Genomic DNA, 18,266 nt, shown 5'->3' on the forward strand with positions numbered 1-18,266 from the left:
TAAGGATCAACCGACTATATCCTATAGCTGCCATATAACTGAACGATTGGAAATGCCATAACTTTGGTGTTTTTAAAGTTAGGAAGTTGGGATTTTTTATGAGTATTAAGAATGCATCATATGAATAATTTTGGAGAATATAATTTACAGAATATTCTGCAAGGGTATATCAACTTCGGCTCCGCCCGAAGTTAGCTTTCCTTTCTTGTTTTCTTTGTGTTCTAGCATTTTTGTTAGTCGAAGGCGGTAGATCAATGGGAAGACTGGGTTATTGCATACCTGCATTGGATCACATTCAGCGCTCTTTGGCCGCAGAGACGTCGATGGTAGCGAGGGGGAGCCAGAACGCGCTCTCTCGCTCGCTACGTTTAAGAATTTTGTCAAGTTGGGGGTAATTGCCCTCGCTTGATCAGAGCTTGCATTATTTTCGGTTGCTTTAAAAGAGAAGTACGCGTTATTTCTTTGTACTGAGAGCCGTCTCTCGTCTTGCTCACGTTGACGTTGTGCGTCATTGTATTCATGGTAAAGTTAATTAGAGTTTAAGGTGTTAAGTTTTATATTATTTAAATGACCAATCAATATAAACATTCGCGATTTCATCGCAGAAAGCGTCTTTTCGCGTTATAGTAGATTTATTAAAACGGTCACTGCACTTTTGTGATTTTATTGAATACTTTTTCCCGGAGCACAATAAATACACGTCTGCATGCGACGACGGTTTAACATTTTCTATCAACACTTTTTTTTGCTACACAATTGTAAATAATTTACAAAACTTGATTTTTTTGTAATTTTTTATTATAAAAACTACACTAAGTGACCTTTGCAAGAAACTTGTAAATCACCGAAACACTGGTCTGGAGAGTACCATTATAGGTCGCGCGGAGATTTTAGGGTGTTTTTAGGGTCGGGTAAACGAGGGTTAGGATAACCACGAGGGGAGTTGTAATTAATAATAAGGCATAGGTTTCTTAGATAAAGTGAGTTTTTTGTATGACAAGCAAAACCAATATAAAAAAGCACAGTAGAATAAATTTCCGATTTCATTTAATTTGTATTTTTCACTGTTGGCGTTCGCTGCACCGATCGCAAAAACAGAGAAAATACTCAATTACTTAATACCGAGAAAAAAATGGAAGCGGCGATCATTTCCTACTCTTCTTACCCCACCCCTAGTGTAAAACTTTGCTTGCACGTAGCTTTGTACTGAACCAAATTGGTTTGGTTTCATTTATTTATTGTTGATCATTAATTAGTATTAACATTAGTATTAAAATTATAATTTAGTCAATTTTTGTGACGGGGTGGTCTCTATGTACAGTAGTACAGCTATTGCTATATGTATATTTCCCAATTTAAAATAAAAATTTAATTTAAGTACTCAATTTAAGAACGTGGAAATTCTCTCTGTGTGCTCAATGAGTCAACTCTAATTAAGACCCACCTCCCCATCTAGAGGGACGGTCATTCCTATATATTGTGTGTTTACCTGGAAAACTTCGGAGCTAAAGATTTCCGGCTTTAAGTAGGTTTCTGAACACACTATAATATGAAATGCAAAGGAAAGGCTATCAGAATTCAATTTAGTGAGCTTGCTATGCAAGCCTCTTGTATTCTGATAGGAAAGAAGGAGGTTAGAAGTTAGTTTTTTTGAAATTGGTACAGTGGATGGCCTAGACTAGGAAGTTGACTCCCACGGGCTCCTACTTTATCTTAGCCTCAGAAGTTGCCCGAGCATATGGCTTCAAAAAGCTCGTAAGGGACAGTTATCTTGAAAGATGAAATGTCTCTAGCATATAGAAGTCCCTGGTTGCATGCATTCTGCTACGGATTGTTTGGATACTGAATCTTTTTTAACTGCTGATCTTAGCAACATTTGAGGGCTTGTTGCAATCAGCTGCAGATCCGCCGGAATGCGGCGGGGTTACAAGAAACGAAAACACAGAACAGAATTACGAAATTAAAAGCCTTGCACAATAATAACATTTTACAAAATAAACTGCTTTATTAATATATTTGTGTAAGTCAAAGCTTGTGGCGTTAACTGGAAAATACAATTAAGCGTAGCGAGCATTTAGCATCAAAAATATAATGAACATCTGAACATTTTCTACACAGATTTGCGAACGGGTTAACCACCAGGGCTGGGAGGTAGTCCAGGATGAATTTGGCCGCATGGGTCCGTATGCCCGCAAAGGAACACAGTGGGTGTCCTACGACGATCCAGCCATGATTCGGAAAAAGTCCCAATTGGTGAGATCATTGGACCTGGGTGGAGGCATGGTTTGGGCCCTCGACCTCGATGACTTTCGCAATCGGTGTGGAAATGGCGTGTATCCTTTGCTACGTGAGATTCACGATGTGCTTAAAGATCCACCGAGTTTTGTACAAGCAGCGCGTAAGTTTAGCCCTATACAATTGTATTAATAATTAATCTGATTTCTGTAGCTGTCTTAGCTCCCGTCGGTCTAGAGTCTGTGGAGGAGCAATCCGTTTCAGAAGAAGCAGGAACTTCTTCGGTTGCGAGCGTTCCTGGTGTAGAGTCGGAAGAGTCGGTCGATGGAGCAGAGGGCGTGGCTGAAGCTGTTTCGATACAGCCTATTGAAGTGGAGGCAGAGGACAGCAATGAGGGAGAATCCTTAGAGGGTTTAGAAGAAAACGAAGTGGAACAAAATGTGGACTTTGAGGAGGAAGACTTTGAAATGGAATCAAACGACCCGATTCCTAGTAATAGTTTGTCCATGAAATTTAAGGTCATCTGCTACTTTACAAACTGGGCTTGGTATCGCCAAGGTGAAGGAAAGTTCTTGCCAGAAGATATTGACGCCGATCTCTGCACCCACATAGTGTATGGCTTCGCTGTACTGAACCGGGAAAAGCTGACGATACAGCCTCATGACTCCTGGGCGGACTTAGATAACAAATTCTATGAACGAGTTGTGGCCCACCGCAAGAAGGGCGCTAAGGTAACTGTTGCCATTGGGGGTTGGAACGACTCTGCTGGCGATAAGTATGCCCGACTGGTAAGAAGCGCAGAGGCACGAGCCCGTTTCATTCGACACGTCCTAGAATTCATCGAGAAATATAACTTTGACGGGCTGGACCTTGACTGGGAGTACCCAGTGTGCTGGCAAGTGGATTGTAAAAAAGGTACAGTCGATGAAAAGAATGGATTCACTGCCCTGGTGCGGGAGCTGTCGCAATCATTCCGGCCGAAGGGCTTAATCCTCTCTGCTGCAGTGTCCCCCAACAAAAAGGTAATCGATGCCGGTTACGATGTTCCCGAACTATCCCGCTATTTTGACTGGATCTCAGTTATGGCCTACGACTACCACGGACAGTGGGACAAGCAGACGGGTCACGTTGCGCCCATGTACGACCACCCCGAAGGAACGGCTAACTTCAACGCCAATTTCTCTATAAACTACTGGATATCAAAGGGAGCTGAGCGTCAGAAATTGGTAATGGGAATGCCCATGTATGGTCAGTCGTTCTCGCTGGCTGCGCCTAGTGAGCATCAGCTAAATGCGCCCACCTACGGTGGTGGTGAGGCGGGTGAGGCCACAAGGGCAAGAGGATTTCTTGCGTACTATGAGATCTGCTCGTACATCCGCCAGCGCAGTTGGAACGTGGTGAGGGATGCCAGGGGTCGGATGGGACCATTTGCTTATTTGGGAGATCAGTGGGTATCCTTTGACGATGCTCCCATGATTCGGCATAAAAGCGAGTACATCAAGGCAATGGGTCTTGCCGGAGCCATGATCTGGGCTCTGGATCTGGACGACTTCAAAAATGACTGCGGATGTGAGTCCTATCCCCTGCTGAAAACCATTAATCGTGTGCTGAGAGGTTTTGGAGGTCCACATCCAAAGTGTTTACTTGAAAAAAGCGAAAAGACAATGAGTAAGTACTTATTAGTTATGACCCGTATTTTTATATATATAGTCCATACCGATCCCTAGTAGCAAGCGGCAAGCCGTCCATCAAGCCCACCGTAAACGCACATCCATTTCTTGGTCCTACTACACAGGAGGAATATATAAAGAACCATACTCAGATGGTATCAGCCTTTGAATGCGACGGCAAAAACTACTTGCCCCACGAACAAGACTGTAATAAATACTACATCTGCCAGCACGGAATGAAGATTGAGCAACGGTATGTTTTATTGTATTATTATTATGGGACAGTTTAGAAAGTGTGTTAAAAATTCCTTTAATTCGCTGGAAGGGAATTATATTTCCATTTGTCTTGGTAATTTTTTTTTATTATTAGAGCAAAACATTTTAATAAGATTGTGGGTATATTTAACATCAATAGGAACAAAATAATATAGCAAATTATACACTGGTTTGGTATCGACTAGGAAGTCTCGCTCCCACGAGTTCTTTAAAAATGAACAAACAAATCTTAGCTTCGAAGTCTTTTGCCACCTTATTATCCGTCCCAAAGTCGCCAGATAATAAAAAGACTCTAAAAATCTTCTTTGGGTCAGTGTTCTTGAAAGATGAAATACAACTTTATTCACCTTTGCGATCGGTAATCGGTTTTAGTTTTGTGTTGTATATAAGACAACACATCAAAAGATTTTTGTAAACCACAGATAGGGATTTCAGCCGGTAGTCCGGACTGAGTATACTATGAGGGTTAGCTGGATTCACTGATTTTAAAGCCACAGCGAAAAAATTAAATACACAAGAAATACAAAAGAAGGATTTCAATGAATTATAAATGCTATTACGGCTTCAGCCAGTTTAATACGTGAATAAAGTTCGGACTAGTCAAACCCAGCTATAAAGGTCTTTAAGCTTTGAAAGATAGCCCTACGATAGCTGTGGATTCGTTTCACAGACTTTTCCGATTTTTCATTCAACTCTGATATTACATCTACAGTAAGCTCTAGAGTTGAGTGATAGGATCTTCCGGTAGCGTAAGTGGTGACGTCCTTAATATTGATATTTTTAAATTGGTTAACTTGAGATAGCGCAATGTCAAGCAATCAATAAAGTCATGGTGCGCTAAATGAAGTAACATATTCCAGTTTTCAACGGGGACCAAGTAGCACTAGATATATTAAAATCACCTAATACTACTGCACGCACCCAATGTCCTTCCTATTTTCGTGGAGACTATTGTTCTTTATTGAGTTGCGCTTTACAATGGCCCAATAACTCTTAATGGGGCGAAATTTGATGTTTTTAGTACCAACTAACGTCTATGTTATTTTTGATAAAAAGGTATCAGACGTTTTTTAAACACTCTTTCTGATAAACGTCTACTTTAATTGTGCCCTTTGTGAAAAGTAGGCTGGTTTCTGTTCAAATTTATTATTTTGCACACTGAGTCGTACACTGTTCCACATTTACTTTTTGTATAAAATTGGGGTCCTGCTAAAGCTTTTGAGTCCAAGGGATGATAGAGCTTACGGACACTCGTTTTTCCGACTCTTACTTTTTTGGGAACTATTTGTTTGTATGTCTTTAAGTTATACTAATGTTACTACTTGTAATATTATGGGGTTTCTTTGCAAAATCTCGATCATGAAATAAGGCTAATACCTTCTTATCAACACTATTATCCTGTGGATTTTTTCTTACAGTTTTTGGCAAATCTCCAATAGAGCTTTTAACGTGTGTGTGCAGTTTCTTTTCGGCACATTCCTTATATAACAACCGGGAACGATAATTATATACCTAGGAATTCGATGTCATTTAATTCGAATTATATGAAAAGGAGAAACTAAACTATAAATAACAATTTCGCCCACTCTAACGCCCAAAAACCCATTAAACGCTTAAGCTTGGCTAGCGCCTACATTTCCGCCTTTCATGGCGCCATCTAACGGATGACTTTGGAACAGCTGGCCAAGGTGCTCAACAGAGTCAACGTTAATTCTCGATAAGGATTTCTATTAAAGGAAATTGCGATGGTTTTCATTTGTCAATACCGAACTATATCCCAAGAACTATGCAAATCAAATCTAGTTAGCCAAATTGGAGATCTGAGTCAAACCATGGCGTATGTATGTATGTATGTAAGCATATACATGTAAGCATATACATGTATGTATTTACATTGTACACAGTTGCAATTGCCCGGCAAAGATAACTCCTTTCAAAGAAAGCTATTCGCTATACCCGTTACTCGTGTTGTGCAAACATTTAGACTTTAATATACATAATACTATTTAAGAATGTATGTGTTTAGCCAATATAAGTATGTATGTTTAATATTTCTAGTCAATTTATTGCACTCAAAAACATAAACATAAACACAGCTGCTGGTGCAGGACAAAAGCTGCCTGCGCTAAAGCAGCGCTGGTGCTGATGTTCGTGCTGTAAAGCTGCCAGCACTAAGAGATCGCCGAATTCAAATTGATAATTTGAACTCTTTGTCCTTTTTTCCTGTGGTCACTATAATTCACATTATGTTAAAAAAAAAACACAAGAAGGCATATTTATATTAAGTTGTTTAGCTGAGTAACGGGTATCTAATAGTCGAGGCACTCGACTATAGCGTTCTCTCTTGTTTTTAATTATTATTTGGCTTTTATTCTTCTTACGAGACTTAACAATAAGTGTATCAAATCTTATAATATTAATTAAACTTAACACTAAAGCTGGTTTGGGAGGTCGTTGCGTCGCAGGCGGATTCTACTGGAAACCCGATTAAATCCCCGAGCGAGAGAATTTGGGTCTCAGGTAGCTTTTCTTTTTGTTCTCCAAATGGGTTTCAGAGTTGAGTAGTAAAGCAGGATCTTATACTCCAGGCAGCTTCAATCATGCATTCGTCCGATTTTGCTGAGATACGACTCGAGGAACTTGTGGGTGTAGATAAGCAAATGCCTTTTTTATTTTATACATAAGACCATAAAGCCTGACTCGGACTTTAGCGATACAATATTCTCGATGCTCGAAAGCTGACCGAATTTCTGATGTTATTCTGTTAGCTTGCTCGTTGTTCCATGGTTTCTTCGGAATTAAAACTGGTGTGGCAGGATTAATTTATGTGCTTCCAGATATGGTATTATGCGCGTTGGGAGGCATTTTTAAAAAAAGTTGACAATCAAGACGAAATTGTGTGAACTTTTCCGTAATTCGGTATTATTATGATGATACATTTTTATACCCTTGCAGAGAGTATTATAATTTTGGTCAGAAGTTTGTAACGCAGTGAAGGAGACGTTTCCGACCGTATAAAGTATATATATTCTTGATCAGGATCAATAGGGGAGTCGATTTAGCCATGTCCGTCTGTCCGTCTGTTTCAATACCGTTTGCGAGCTCAGTTTAAAAGCTAGCGATCTGAAACTTTCACAGTCGTCCTAAAACAAGTGTACGCAGATTAAGTTTGAAAACCACCCCGATCGGATGTCTATATCCTATAGCTCCCATAGGAACAATCGGATATAACTTGCAAGAATGGAAGATATTTCGCGCAGTGTAAAAGCTATTGACATAAATCATTCCAAATCTTATTTTTTTATGCGTACCTTGATCAGGGTTAAAGCGCGTGACGATCGGACGTCTATATCCTATAGCTCCCATAGGAACAAAAGGGTAAAATCGGTTAAAATTTAATGATTTTTAGGATATTTCGCGCAGTATACAAGCTATTGACATGAATCTTTCCAAATCGTATTTTTTTATGCATACATTGATTAAGGTGAAAGCGCGTGCCGATCGGACGTCTATATCCTATAGCTCCCATAGGAACAATAGGGTGAAATCGGTCCATATTTGATGATTATCAGAATATTTCGCGCAGTGTGTAAGCTACTAACAAAAATTTTTCCAATTCTTATTTATTTGGGCATATCTCGTTTCTATTTCTTTTGGAAGTAGAAATGATTTCATTGATCTCCTAATGGTACAGTTTGGAAGTTCGACAAGCATTTTTGGGGCTAGTAAGTCACCAGTGTGAGCTGATTTTCGTTCAGAAATTGTGTTAATTCAAGTTAATTGATATTTGTTGACTATGTATCGATTATTTAGACTGTTTTGCTACGAGCAACTGCGGTTTTGACCAATTGTTGAGTATAGTCGTTTCTATGAATGACATTAGTTCTATCATGCTTTGCTGTAGGGTAAACATCATAGTTTCCATTTTGTTATTTGATTGTCCTGGGGACTGCTGAGAGCTTTGCAAGTCTTCTAGGCAATTTGATTAAGATGTTTTTGCCAAGTGAGAAATCTGCTAGCTTTATCAGCCTTCCAGAAAAGGATGGAGAGATTTGGTTGCAGTAGGCTCTAACTTCACGTCGAAAGAGGTCAATAATTCCTTATAGTCCAAACTCCCAGATTATTTATATCACCTTTCCGCGATCCAATTATTTTTGTATGGGGCGGTTTGATACGGATCGGTTGGTAATTTTAGAAAATTTCAAAGTACCTGGAGCAACCTGGTCCACAAATACAAAATTTAAAGTTTTTTTATTAAATGAACTATGTTTGGAATTTACTATGTCACTTAGTGGGCTTGTTCTTTGAGGCACCACTTACGCAATCTAAAGACCCACTTTTTAACTGCTTTTGCAAGGCAGACTTCCTTGCAACGCAGTGAAGGAGACCTCTCTGACCGTATAAAGTATATATTTTCTTGATCTTCAAATTAAACATAATTATACCCTTGCAGAGGGTATTATAATTTCAGTCAAAAGTTTGCAACGCAGTGAAGGAGACATTTCCGACCCTATAAAGTATATATATTCTTGATCAGCACCACCAGGAGAGTCGATCTGGCCATGTCCGTCTGTCCGTCAGTCCGTTTCTACGCAAACTAGTCCCTCAGTTTTAAAGTATCTGCTTGAAACTTTCCCAAAAGTTATCTTTCTACTGCAGGTAAATAAGTAGGAAAGCGCCGGATCGGGCGACTATATCATATAGCTCCCATAGGAAAAACAAAATTAAATTAAAAAAAACTTTGTTGTTTTTATTTTATTTTTTTTTTTTGTGATTGGGTAATATTTAAATACTAAGGAATTTTGGTTTTAATTATATTAAAATATTAAACAAGAAATTAAAATCTATAAAATAAAGTTCCCATAGAAAAATCAAAAAATTAAAAACAATAAAAATAAAAAAAATTGTGTTTTGCTGTTTTTCTATTTAACAAAATATTACATTAACTTTCACTTTCGAGGTTCATAAGGCGCCTACCCTTCGAGTAACAGGCATAAGAAAGAAATTTTGAGGCCACAGAACAGGAATTCATACATAAACATCTTTTAAAATCCTGTAAATTATCATTATATAAACGACGGGAAATAGCACCGTTTAATAAAATTATAATGTAAAGAGGTATACGTGTTTCTTTAACATTTAAGACATGTTTGCTTGTTCTCTCTGATTCCATTTTGTAAAGTAATGTAAAATGTAAATTTAAATACATATTTTGTTTTATCCGTTTTTATTTTTTTGGTCATGTAATTTTTATACCCGTTACTCGTAGAGTAAAAGGGTATATTGTATTCGTGCAAAAGTATGTAACAGCTAGAAGGAAGCGTTTCCGACCCTATAAAGTATATATATTCTTGATCAGGATCACTAGCCGAGTCGATCTAGCCATGTCCGTCTGTCTGTCTGTCTGTCTGTCTGTCTGTCTGTCTGTCTGTCCGTATGAACGCTGAGATCTCGGAAACTATAAAAGCTAGAAGATTGGCATTTTGCATGTAGATTTTAGAAGTTCCTACGCAGCGCAAGTTTGTTTCAAAATGGTGCCACGCCCCCTTTAACGCCCACAATCGCTCATATACGATTTAAAAAATTTAAATATTTCGGAAGAGTAAAAATTCAGTTTTATTGTGTTTATCAATACCTATCGAAATGTAGAAGAAATTTTTAAATCGAACCATTCGTTAAAAAGTTATGCGTGATCAAAGTTTCTATCTCCATCTCCCTCACACTCCCTTTACGTGAGTAACGGGTATCTGATAGTCGTGGCTCCCGACTATAGCGTTCTCTCTTGTTTTTGATTGGGTTGGGCTTATATTATTAAAGCCAAATAAGTTTTTTATTGAGATTCCCAACTTTAATGGCTTTCTATAAAGTTAGTACAAGGTATAAATTGGTCATATTTCTACAAGTCAATATTATTTTTAAAATAAAATGTATGCTTTCCTTTAAAATGTAAATTTTCTAGCAAAGAATAGCTAAATACAATTGTTCCTAAATATATCTAAACAAATATATATATTTTTTTTTAATTCTAAGAGTAGCCCTCATAAACTTGAACGAGTTGAGTAAGTTGTACTTAATTTTTTCGAGAGTATTTCTTCCGGCTCGGGTCGCGCTTTTAGATTTAAGAATATGAAAAAAACGGTTTTTTAAAACTTCTTGAAGGTTTTAGAATTTTTAACAAAAAATTACAGTCATAAGATGTCTTGCCATGTCTTGGGTTAAAAACGCGTTAAAAAATTAACTTTATTTGTGGAAATCAACATAAAGTTTAAAATTTAGATTTACTGGGAGTCCATTGGAGTCGATTTAAACACCGATTCTGGAATAGTCCGCATGTACTCTTTGCATGTGCATGTTTTAAGTTTACTCTAAATTAAAGCTAAAGTAAAGCTTAAGGGGTTTTTGCCTTTGTTAAACGTTGGTTTAAGGAATTTGAGGATCCCTATACCACGAAACACTTATATATTTCCTTGGTTCGTCCAATTCTGGAATACTGCTCGTGTGTTTGACCTTATCGAATCGGTACAGAAACAATTCCTTTTGTTTGCTTTACGTGGTTTAAACTGGGAAACACATCGTCACCTACCATCTTATGTGGATAGACTGCGTCAACTGAACCTGCCCTCCCTCAAGGATCGTCGAACCTGTCACGGTGTCATGTTCCTTCTTAAATTAATAGCTGGTCTTGTAAATTCAAGCTACCTACTGGGTCAAATACGGTTCTCCATCCCTGTAAGGTCTACTTGTTACTTTCGACCTATTGCCCTTGATATTTGTGAGACGAATTTTGAAGTACATGACCCATTTCGCGTTTTATGTTCACAATATAACGAACTGTATTTTTTTTATATATTCTGAATGCTTTGTTAATTTAATTGTAACAAACATCCTAACTCACCTGTCCTTGCCCCCTCCCACATGATGCGAGTCGGGTACTATGTTTATGTTGGCAGATATTTGTTAACTTTAATGTAATAAATAAATAACAAAAAAAATAATAATAAATAAATAATAACTTCTGTTGGTTTGGTGATGGTTCCATTGTTTTCCGATTTTAATTTAATTAAAACCGTAATTCCATAATATTTAAATATTACCAAATCCCAAAGAACATTAAAAAATAAAAAAAAAATTAAAACAACAAAGTTATAATTTGTTTGAATTTTTTCCGATTGTTCCGATCGGCCTATGGTTCCTATAGTCGGCCGATCCGGCAAGTTCCGACATATATACCACCTCCAATAGAAAGTCAACTTTTGGGAAAGTTTCAAGCAGATAGCTTTAAAACGTAAAGGGTATAAAAATATATTGGTTACGATTTTAATTGTCATGTTAGTGTTAACTTGCCCAACAAATAAAATTATCAAAGGAATATGGCTAAATAAGATAAATTTGATCATCCTTTCTTAATAGTTTTTTTTTTTTTTTTTTTTTTATACTTTATTCTTATTTATTGGATCTTCTCTATTACTTAAGAGACTAACAATAAGTTTTCAAATCTTAATCTATGTTACGTTAACTTATGTTATTGAAAAAGGGATGGGAAATCATTCCGCTGTAGACGGGAATGATAGCTTAGCCGGTTGAGTTGTCTGGCAAGCAGGTTTGGGTGATTTGATAATCTGGCTTCATATTTAATTTTTCTGGAAACAATTTCTTCTTTTACGGGATTTATATCCAGGTCTCTCTGGATGTTTGCATTGCGGATGTACCAGGGGGCTCCAGTTATTGTTCGTAGGGTCTTTGATTGTACTCTTTGAATAATTTCTATATTGCTGCTGCTTGCGTTTCCCCAGAGCTCGGAACCGTAGGTCCAGATCGGCTTTAAGCACGAGTTATACAGTAGTACTTTATATTCGAGTGGAAGGGGGGAGCGGTAGTTCATGAGCCAGTGAAGGCTGCTGGCCTTTAGTTTTAAATGAGTCTTCTTTGCTTCTATATGCTTTCTCCAGGTAAGCCTCCTGTCTAGGTGTATGCCGAGATAGGTGACTTCGTCTGCTTGTGGAACCGGCTTGTTGTTTAGCGTCAGTGGTGGGCATTTCGACAAGTTTAGTGTAAATGTAATGTGCTTACACTTTTGCTCATTGACTTTGATACGCCAGTCTGCGAGCCATTTTTCTACAGCTACCAGGTGTTCTTTTAAATGGGCTGTAGCTGTTTTTGGGCATTTCGAGCGGCTGACAATGGCAGTGTCGTCAGCAAAGGTTGAGATGAGGGTCTGGCGGCTTGTTGGAATGTCTGCCGTGTAAAGGATGTACAAGATTGGTCCAAGCACACTTCCTTGGGGTACTCCAGCTTCGATGTTACGGATGGTTGAAGTAAAGGTTTTACATCTCACGGTGAAAACTCTGTTTCTGAGGTATGACTCAAGCAACTTGTGAGTGTTTTCCGGTAGGAGGGTTTTGATTTTGTATACCAGACCGTCGATCCAGACGCGATCAAATGCCTGTGATACGTCCAGAAATAAGGCACTGCAATATTGCTTGTGTTCGAAAGCCGTGCGAATTTCAGATGTTAAGCGGTTTACCTGTTCGATAGTTCCATGCTTTTCCCGAAATCCGAATTGGTGCAGAGGGATCGTTCTGTTGTTTTGAAGATGTGTTACTAGATGAACAAGAAGCAGTTTTTCAAATAGCTTTGATAGACATGGGAGCAGACTGATGGGCCGGTACGAGGAAGGCTGGGATTTGTCTTTTCCTGGCTTCGGGATCATTGTAATGACAGACTTTTTCCATTGGTCAGGAAAGTAGCCCCATTTCAATATTGAGTTAAATATAAATGCGATGCATCTGACTGCGCATGCAGGTAATTCAATTATCATTTTTGGAGAAATAAAATCGTGACCAGGAGCCTTTTTTGGGTTTATGTGTTCTTTAATAGCCTTAAGTATTGTGCTGGTTTCAAGGGTGACTGGGGAGGACGGCGACGCTAGCGAGACATTCGGTAGAGTGAATTGGTTGGATGGCGGGTGGGGCTTGAAGACGTTTTCCAAGTGATGGGCAAAGGTGTTAGCCCTTTCTTCGTCACTGCGCGCCCAGGCACCTGTTTGTGATCGAATTGGCCAATCGGGATCTATTGGTGGCTGCATGTTTGGGTGCGCTCTCCATAGTGGGAATTTATTACCCGTCGGGGATAGTTTCGCAATGTAGGCCCGTTGGGCCTGGTTCTTTTCGGTAGAGAGGGCCTTCGACAATTTTCGAGATGCTTCATTAAGTCTTTTCTTAGTAGCTGGGGACCGATGAGTCTGCCAGTCTCTGCGAAGTCTACGTTTTTCAAGTAGGAGAGACTCGATCTGGATACTTGAGCGTCCAGTTCTTAGCGGGTTTGTGGATGAGGGTTCTGGCGTAGAATGTTTGGCGGCAGAGGACATTACGTCCGTGAGGTGTTTAAGCGACTTGTCAATGTCAGATTCAGAGGAAATTTCAGGATCAAGTTCGATGTGTGCACTTACATATTTTTTGTACTTCAGCCAGTTTGTTTTGTTTGATGTTAGATGTTGGGGGCGTTCCAGAAGCTGCGGCTGTTCAGATAGACAGAGGAGAACTGGCGAATGGTCCGATGTAAGCTCTTCTAAGGTTTTTATGTTTATCAGCCTGTGCGAGACTCTTCTAATAACAGCGAAATCGATAATGTCAGGTTGTTTATTTGGATCTGTGGGCCAGTATGTAGGCCTAGCTGGTGAGACAAAGTCAAGCGCATTACCAGGAGTGATAATAGCGTTGTATAATTGGCGGCCTTTGGGGTTGATAAGACGAGATCCCCAGTGGGGATGCTTTGCGTTATAATCACCGGCAGCTATAAAGCAGCGTCCTAGTGAGTTGTAGAAATTCATAAACTCATTTTCTGCAATACTGAAGCGTGGGGGGCAATATATGGCGGATAGGGTAAGTGGGCCGCCAATTAGGTTTATACGTAGGGATGTGGCCTGCAGGTAGTTAGTAGCGAATGTCTCCAAGGGATGATGTTTTATGCGTTGTTTTATGAGTATACCGGTACCTCCGTGTGCTTTACCGTCCGGGTGGTTGGTCGCGTGGAATATATATCCGATGATATGGAAGTAGTTTTTATTAGTTAGATGGGTTTCAGAAAGTAGCATGATATCGATATTGTGGCTGTTTAGGAACTGTAGGAGTTCGTTTTTGTGCCGGGAAACGCCGTTTGCGTTCCAGAAGCATATTCTTAAGGAGTCCATTTATACAGACTTTTGTTTGATCAGCAGTTCCATTAGAAGGCTCTGGTTTCGCAGTAGTTCTTGAAGGGAACTTTGAATCGTCATCATGACGTTTGCAAGAGTAGCTAGTGTCGATTCTAGACCGCTAAGTGTTTGTGGGGGAAGAGTTTGGTTTTGCTGCGTAGAAGGTTGACTTGTTGTTTGGCCATTTTGGCTTAAGAGCGGGAAATCATTTAGGTTTGATATGGGTGGCTGTGGACGCAATGCTGCAGGTTGGGCGGTAGATGTCTGTGAGATTCCAGGGTAGCGGAGTGCGTTGGCAAAGGAGACACCAGGAGTGGTTGTTGATGGGGTGAAGATGTTTGGTTGAGCAGAGTGTTGAGCCGCGAGTGGATTACTGCGTCTCTGATTTAGGCGGCTCTTGAGTTCTTTGTAGACGGGACAGCCCCGGTAGTTGGCAGTATGATTTCCCCCACAATTACTGCATTTCCTCAGAGTAGGGTCTTCTTTGTTTCCCAGGCATGCTTCAATGCAATGCAAATCTCCACAGGCGACACAAACTGGACGCAGGGTGCAGTAGGTTCTTGTATGCCCGAACTCCTGGCAGTTTGTACACTGTACGGGGCCGTTCCGCTTATGCGGTTCCTCTACGGTGATTCTTCGGTGAAGGAGATATTGCAGATTGTAAATAGGATGCACTGCATTTTTCTTTAGAGGTTTCGTCTCTGGGGCCAGCTCAATCTTAAACAGTGGTTGGGGAATTTTATCCCTGTTCACTATGTTTACGATGTGCTTAACGTCGAAGCCATTTTCCGTGAGGCCTTCAGCTATTTCTGCTACCGCAACAGTCGATTCTATACCTTTAAGTACAACTTGTAGGCCTTTCTTACTTTTTAGTTGGTAAGTGTAGTAATTTATAAGCTCATTGTCAAGATATCTTGTTACAGAACGGAAGTTGTCTTCGTTGTTAACCTGGAGTTTTGTTTCTAATATGTTTCCTCTTTTTAGGGTATTGATATAGAAGTGGTTAGGCCCGATTACTTGTTTAAGCTTATTAATCAGATCGACACTGTTGTGTTTCCTAATATATATTGGCGGTGGCTTTACAGCTTTCATGACTTGAGGCGCCTGACCCTTGTCTTCTTCGGTCTCGCCAAGTATGGCAAATCTGTTTTCGGATGTTCGTGTGTTGCCTAAAGTTTTTGGTACTTTTGGCCAATTTGAGTTTGCGTTTTTTTGTGGACTAAGCTTTCTTTTTATTTGTACGTACCGATCGATCCCCGTCTGTACGAGAGTGTTATTCGTAAGAGGGTCAGTAGAGCAAAGTTTTACTTGTGGTGTTGAGATAGGCCACTGGGTAGCCGCAGACGTTAAAGTTGTTGTTGTCGTTGACGTTGCTGTAGTAAGAGAGGGTACAGTGCTGGTGGGCGCACAAGCCGAAGTAGTCGGCTTAATAGTTATATTTAAAATAATTTTATTTCAGTTCCTGAAAAGATCTGTAATACTTTTGATTTTAAAGTGTTATTGCCCCATTGAAATAAACAAATTTTAATAAGATTAATGTTTAATATCAATTCATCATGAAAATATGTGACTTAAACATATTTATATACAAAAATATGTGACTTAAATCTATTTTCATGATGAATTAATAAACAGACGATTTTCTCTTCGATTTAAAAAAAATTTTAGATTCATCAGATTTTGTATTCTTTTTCTATGGAATTTTGTATTTATTTTTAAAAACACACATTGTAAAAATAAGAATGGACAATTTTCTGACTTTGTTGTACAGTAGTACATTTTCCATTTTTCCATTTTTGCATTTTTTTATTTGACTTTTAAACACTTCATAATGTTTTAATAATTAAAAATAAAACAAATGTTTGATTTTTGAAGATCACTCGTTTTAAAGTAAACGGTACGTGGAAAAAAATGTAATTAGTTTGAGTTTGTCTGCACTTATCACAGCTAACAATCACAAATTTAGATTATTTTCCGGCATATTATGGATCATATAATGGAGCAGATTAAAATTTGTTGTGGGAATCCATAACCCATATGATAGGATTTATTGGAGCTTCGGTTTTCGAAGTAAGCTAATTTCCAACAAGTATATTCTTGGTTTAATTGAGTGAATGTTTTTCAGCTGCCCTGTGGGTCTTCAATGGAACAAGAACTTCTGCGACTGGCCGAATAATGTCAAGTGCTCGGTGCGGTCGGATCAGACTACACAGCCACCAGCAATCCATCGCCCCAAACCCACAAGCACCACACCGTCGCCACTAACAAACAAGCCTTTGAGCCTGCCTAATAAAAATCCCATTTCACGACCGAAGCCGTCAACAGCTCCCCAGCTGGGCAGCAGCGAGGAGTTCAAGGTAGTCTGCTACTTTACTAACTGGGCTTGGTATCGACCGGGCCAGGGAAAATATGTGCCCGAGGACATAGACGCCAACCTGTGTACGCACATCGTTTACGGCTTCGCGGTCCTCGATAGCAACTCGCTGACCATCAAAACGCATGACTCCTGGGCAGATATCGACAACAGATTCTACGAGCGCGTAGTCAAGTATAAGGAGAAGGGTCTTCGTGTTACGGTGGCCATTGGTGGGTGGAACGATTCGCTGGGCAGCAAGTACGCGCGCCTAGTGCTCGATCCACAGGCTCGGCAGCAGTTTATTAAAAGCGTGCTAGCATTTGTAGAGAAGTACGGTTTCGAGGGCCTGGACCTGGACTGGGAATACCCGGTGTGTTGGCAGGTGGACTGCACAAAGGGGGCACCAGCGGAAAAGCAGGGATTCGCTGCTTTGGTAAAGGAACTGTCCCAAGCCTTTAAGCCTAAGAGCCTGCTACTTTCAGCTGCGGTCTCGCCTAGTAAGCTGGTCATCGACGCAGGATACGATGTGCCCAAGCTATCGCAGTACTTTGACTGGATTGCTGTGATGACGTACGACTTCCACGGTCACTGGGATAAGCAGACTGGTCATGTGGCCCCGCTCTACCAGGTAGAGGGGGACGCCAATCCACACTTCAATGGAAACTTTAGCATCCTTTACTGGCTGGACCAGGGCGCTCCCGCCGGCAAGATTCTTATGGGAATGCCCATGTACGGCCAGTCCTTTTCGCTGGCTAACCAAAAACAATGGTCACTAAACGACAAGTCCGTAGGTCCGGGACAGGCAGGCACCTACACTCGCGCTGGTGGATTTTTGGCGTACTATGAGGTTTGTGAAAAGGTCGGCAATGGCGGCTGGAGCGTGGTAAGGGACAAAGAGGGGCGTATTGGACCTTACGCTTACAGTGGTAACCAGTGGATATCATACGATGATGTGTCAGACATTCGGCGAAAGGCTCAGTTCATTAGGAGCTTGCGCCTGGGTGGCGGCATGGTCTGGGCTCTTGACCTAGACGACTTCCGCGGCCGTTGCGGCTGCGGCAAACACCCATTGCTGCGGACTATTAACCAGGAGTTGCGAGGTATTCCCGGACAGCGCACCAACGATTGCACATGATATTTTGCACACAAAACGCTGTTGAACGGTTAAATCTATTGTAAAGACTTTTGATTATTTCTTGTATTAGCACACAACTCTTATCAACCAATTAAACATTCCATTGAAATTAAAATCGTATGAATATTTAGGAATAATGCTAGTACACCGGTAGGGTTCGTAAAGACATAGTTTTGCGGGCACGAATGGCGGTCAAAATTGCGATGACCGGTAATAGTGGGCAGAAGGACCCGAGATTCGCTGGATCAAGTAATCAGTATGAAATTGGTGTCGGCGGTTTTCAAATTAAAAATATCCTAAGGAGTTGCGAGCTTATAAATTCGATATCAGCACCAAGACCTTAATTTAAAAGTGCAGTATCGGATGATGGCCTGGTCAAAGACCTGCGGTGATTTCGTTCTG

General features: G+C 40.1%; 1 protein-coding gene across 5 annotated transcripts in view; it reads left to right on the forward strand.

Moving 5' to 3' along the window:
• Window positions 1-17,984, forward strand: part of LOC108037356 (probable chitinase 10) — a 67,288-nt gene extending 49,304 nt beyond the window's left edge. For 3 of the 5 annotated variants that reach the window (XM_044460766.1, XM_044460767.1, XM_044460765.1), the window contains 4 exons: window positions 2,119-2,398; window positions 2,449-3,903; window positions 3,963-4,158; window positions 16,499-17,984. In XM_044460766.1, the coding sequence (XP_044316701.1) occupies window positions 2,119-2,398; window positions 2,449-3,903; window positions 3,963-4,158; window positions 16,499-17,864 (3,297 nt within the window). In that variant the 3' untranslated portion in view covers window positions 17,865-17,984. The remainder of the gene's footprint in view (window positions 1-2,118; window positions 2,399-2,448; window positions 3,904-3,962; window positions 4,159-16,498) is intronic. The other 2 variants (XM_044460768.1, XM_044460769.1) reach the window with 2 other exon arrangements.
• The last annotated feature ends 282 nt before the right edge of the window (window positions 17,985-18,266 follow it).

This window comes from Drosophila rhopaloa, unplaced genomic scaffold, assembly GCF_018152115.1.
Source record: "Drosophila rhopaloa isolate 14029-0021.01 unplaced genomic scaffold, ASM1815211v1 contig_218, whole genome shotgun sequence".
In the NCBI taxonomy this organism is placed as follows: domain Eukaryota; kingdom Metazoa; phylum Arthropoda; class Insecta; order Diptera; family Drosophilidae; genus Drosophila; species Drosophila rhopaloa.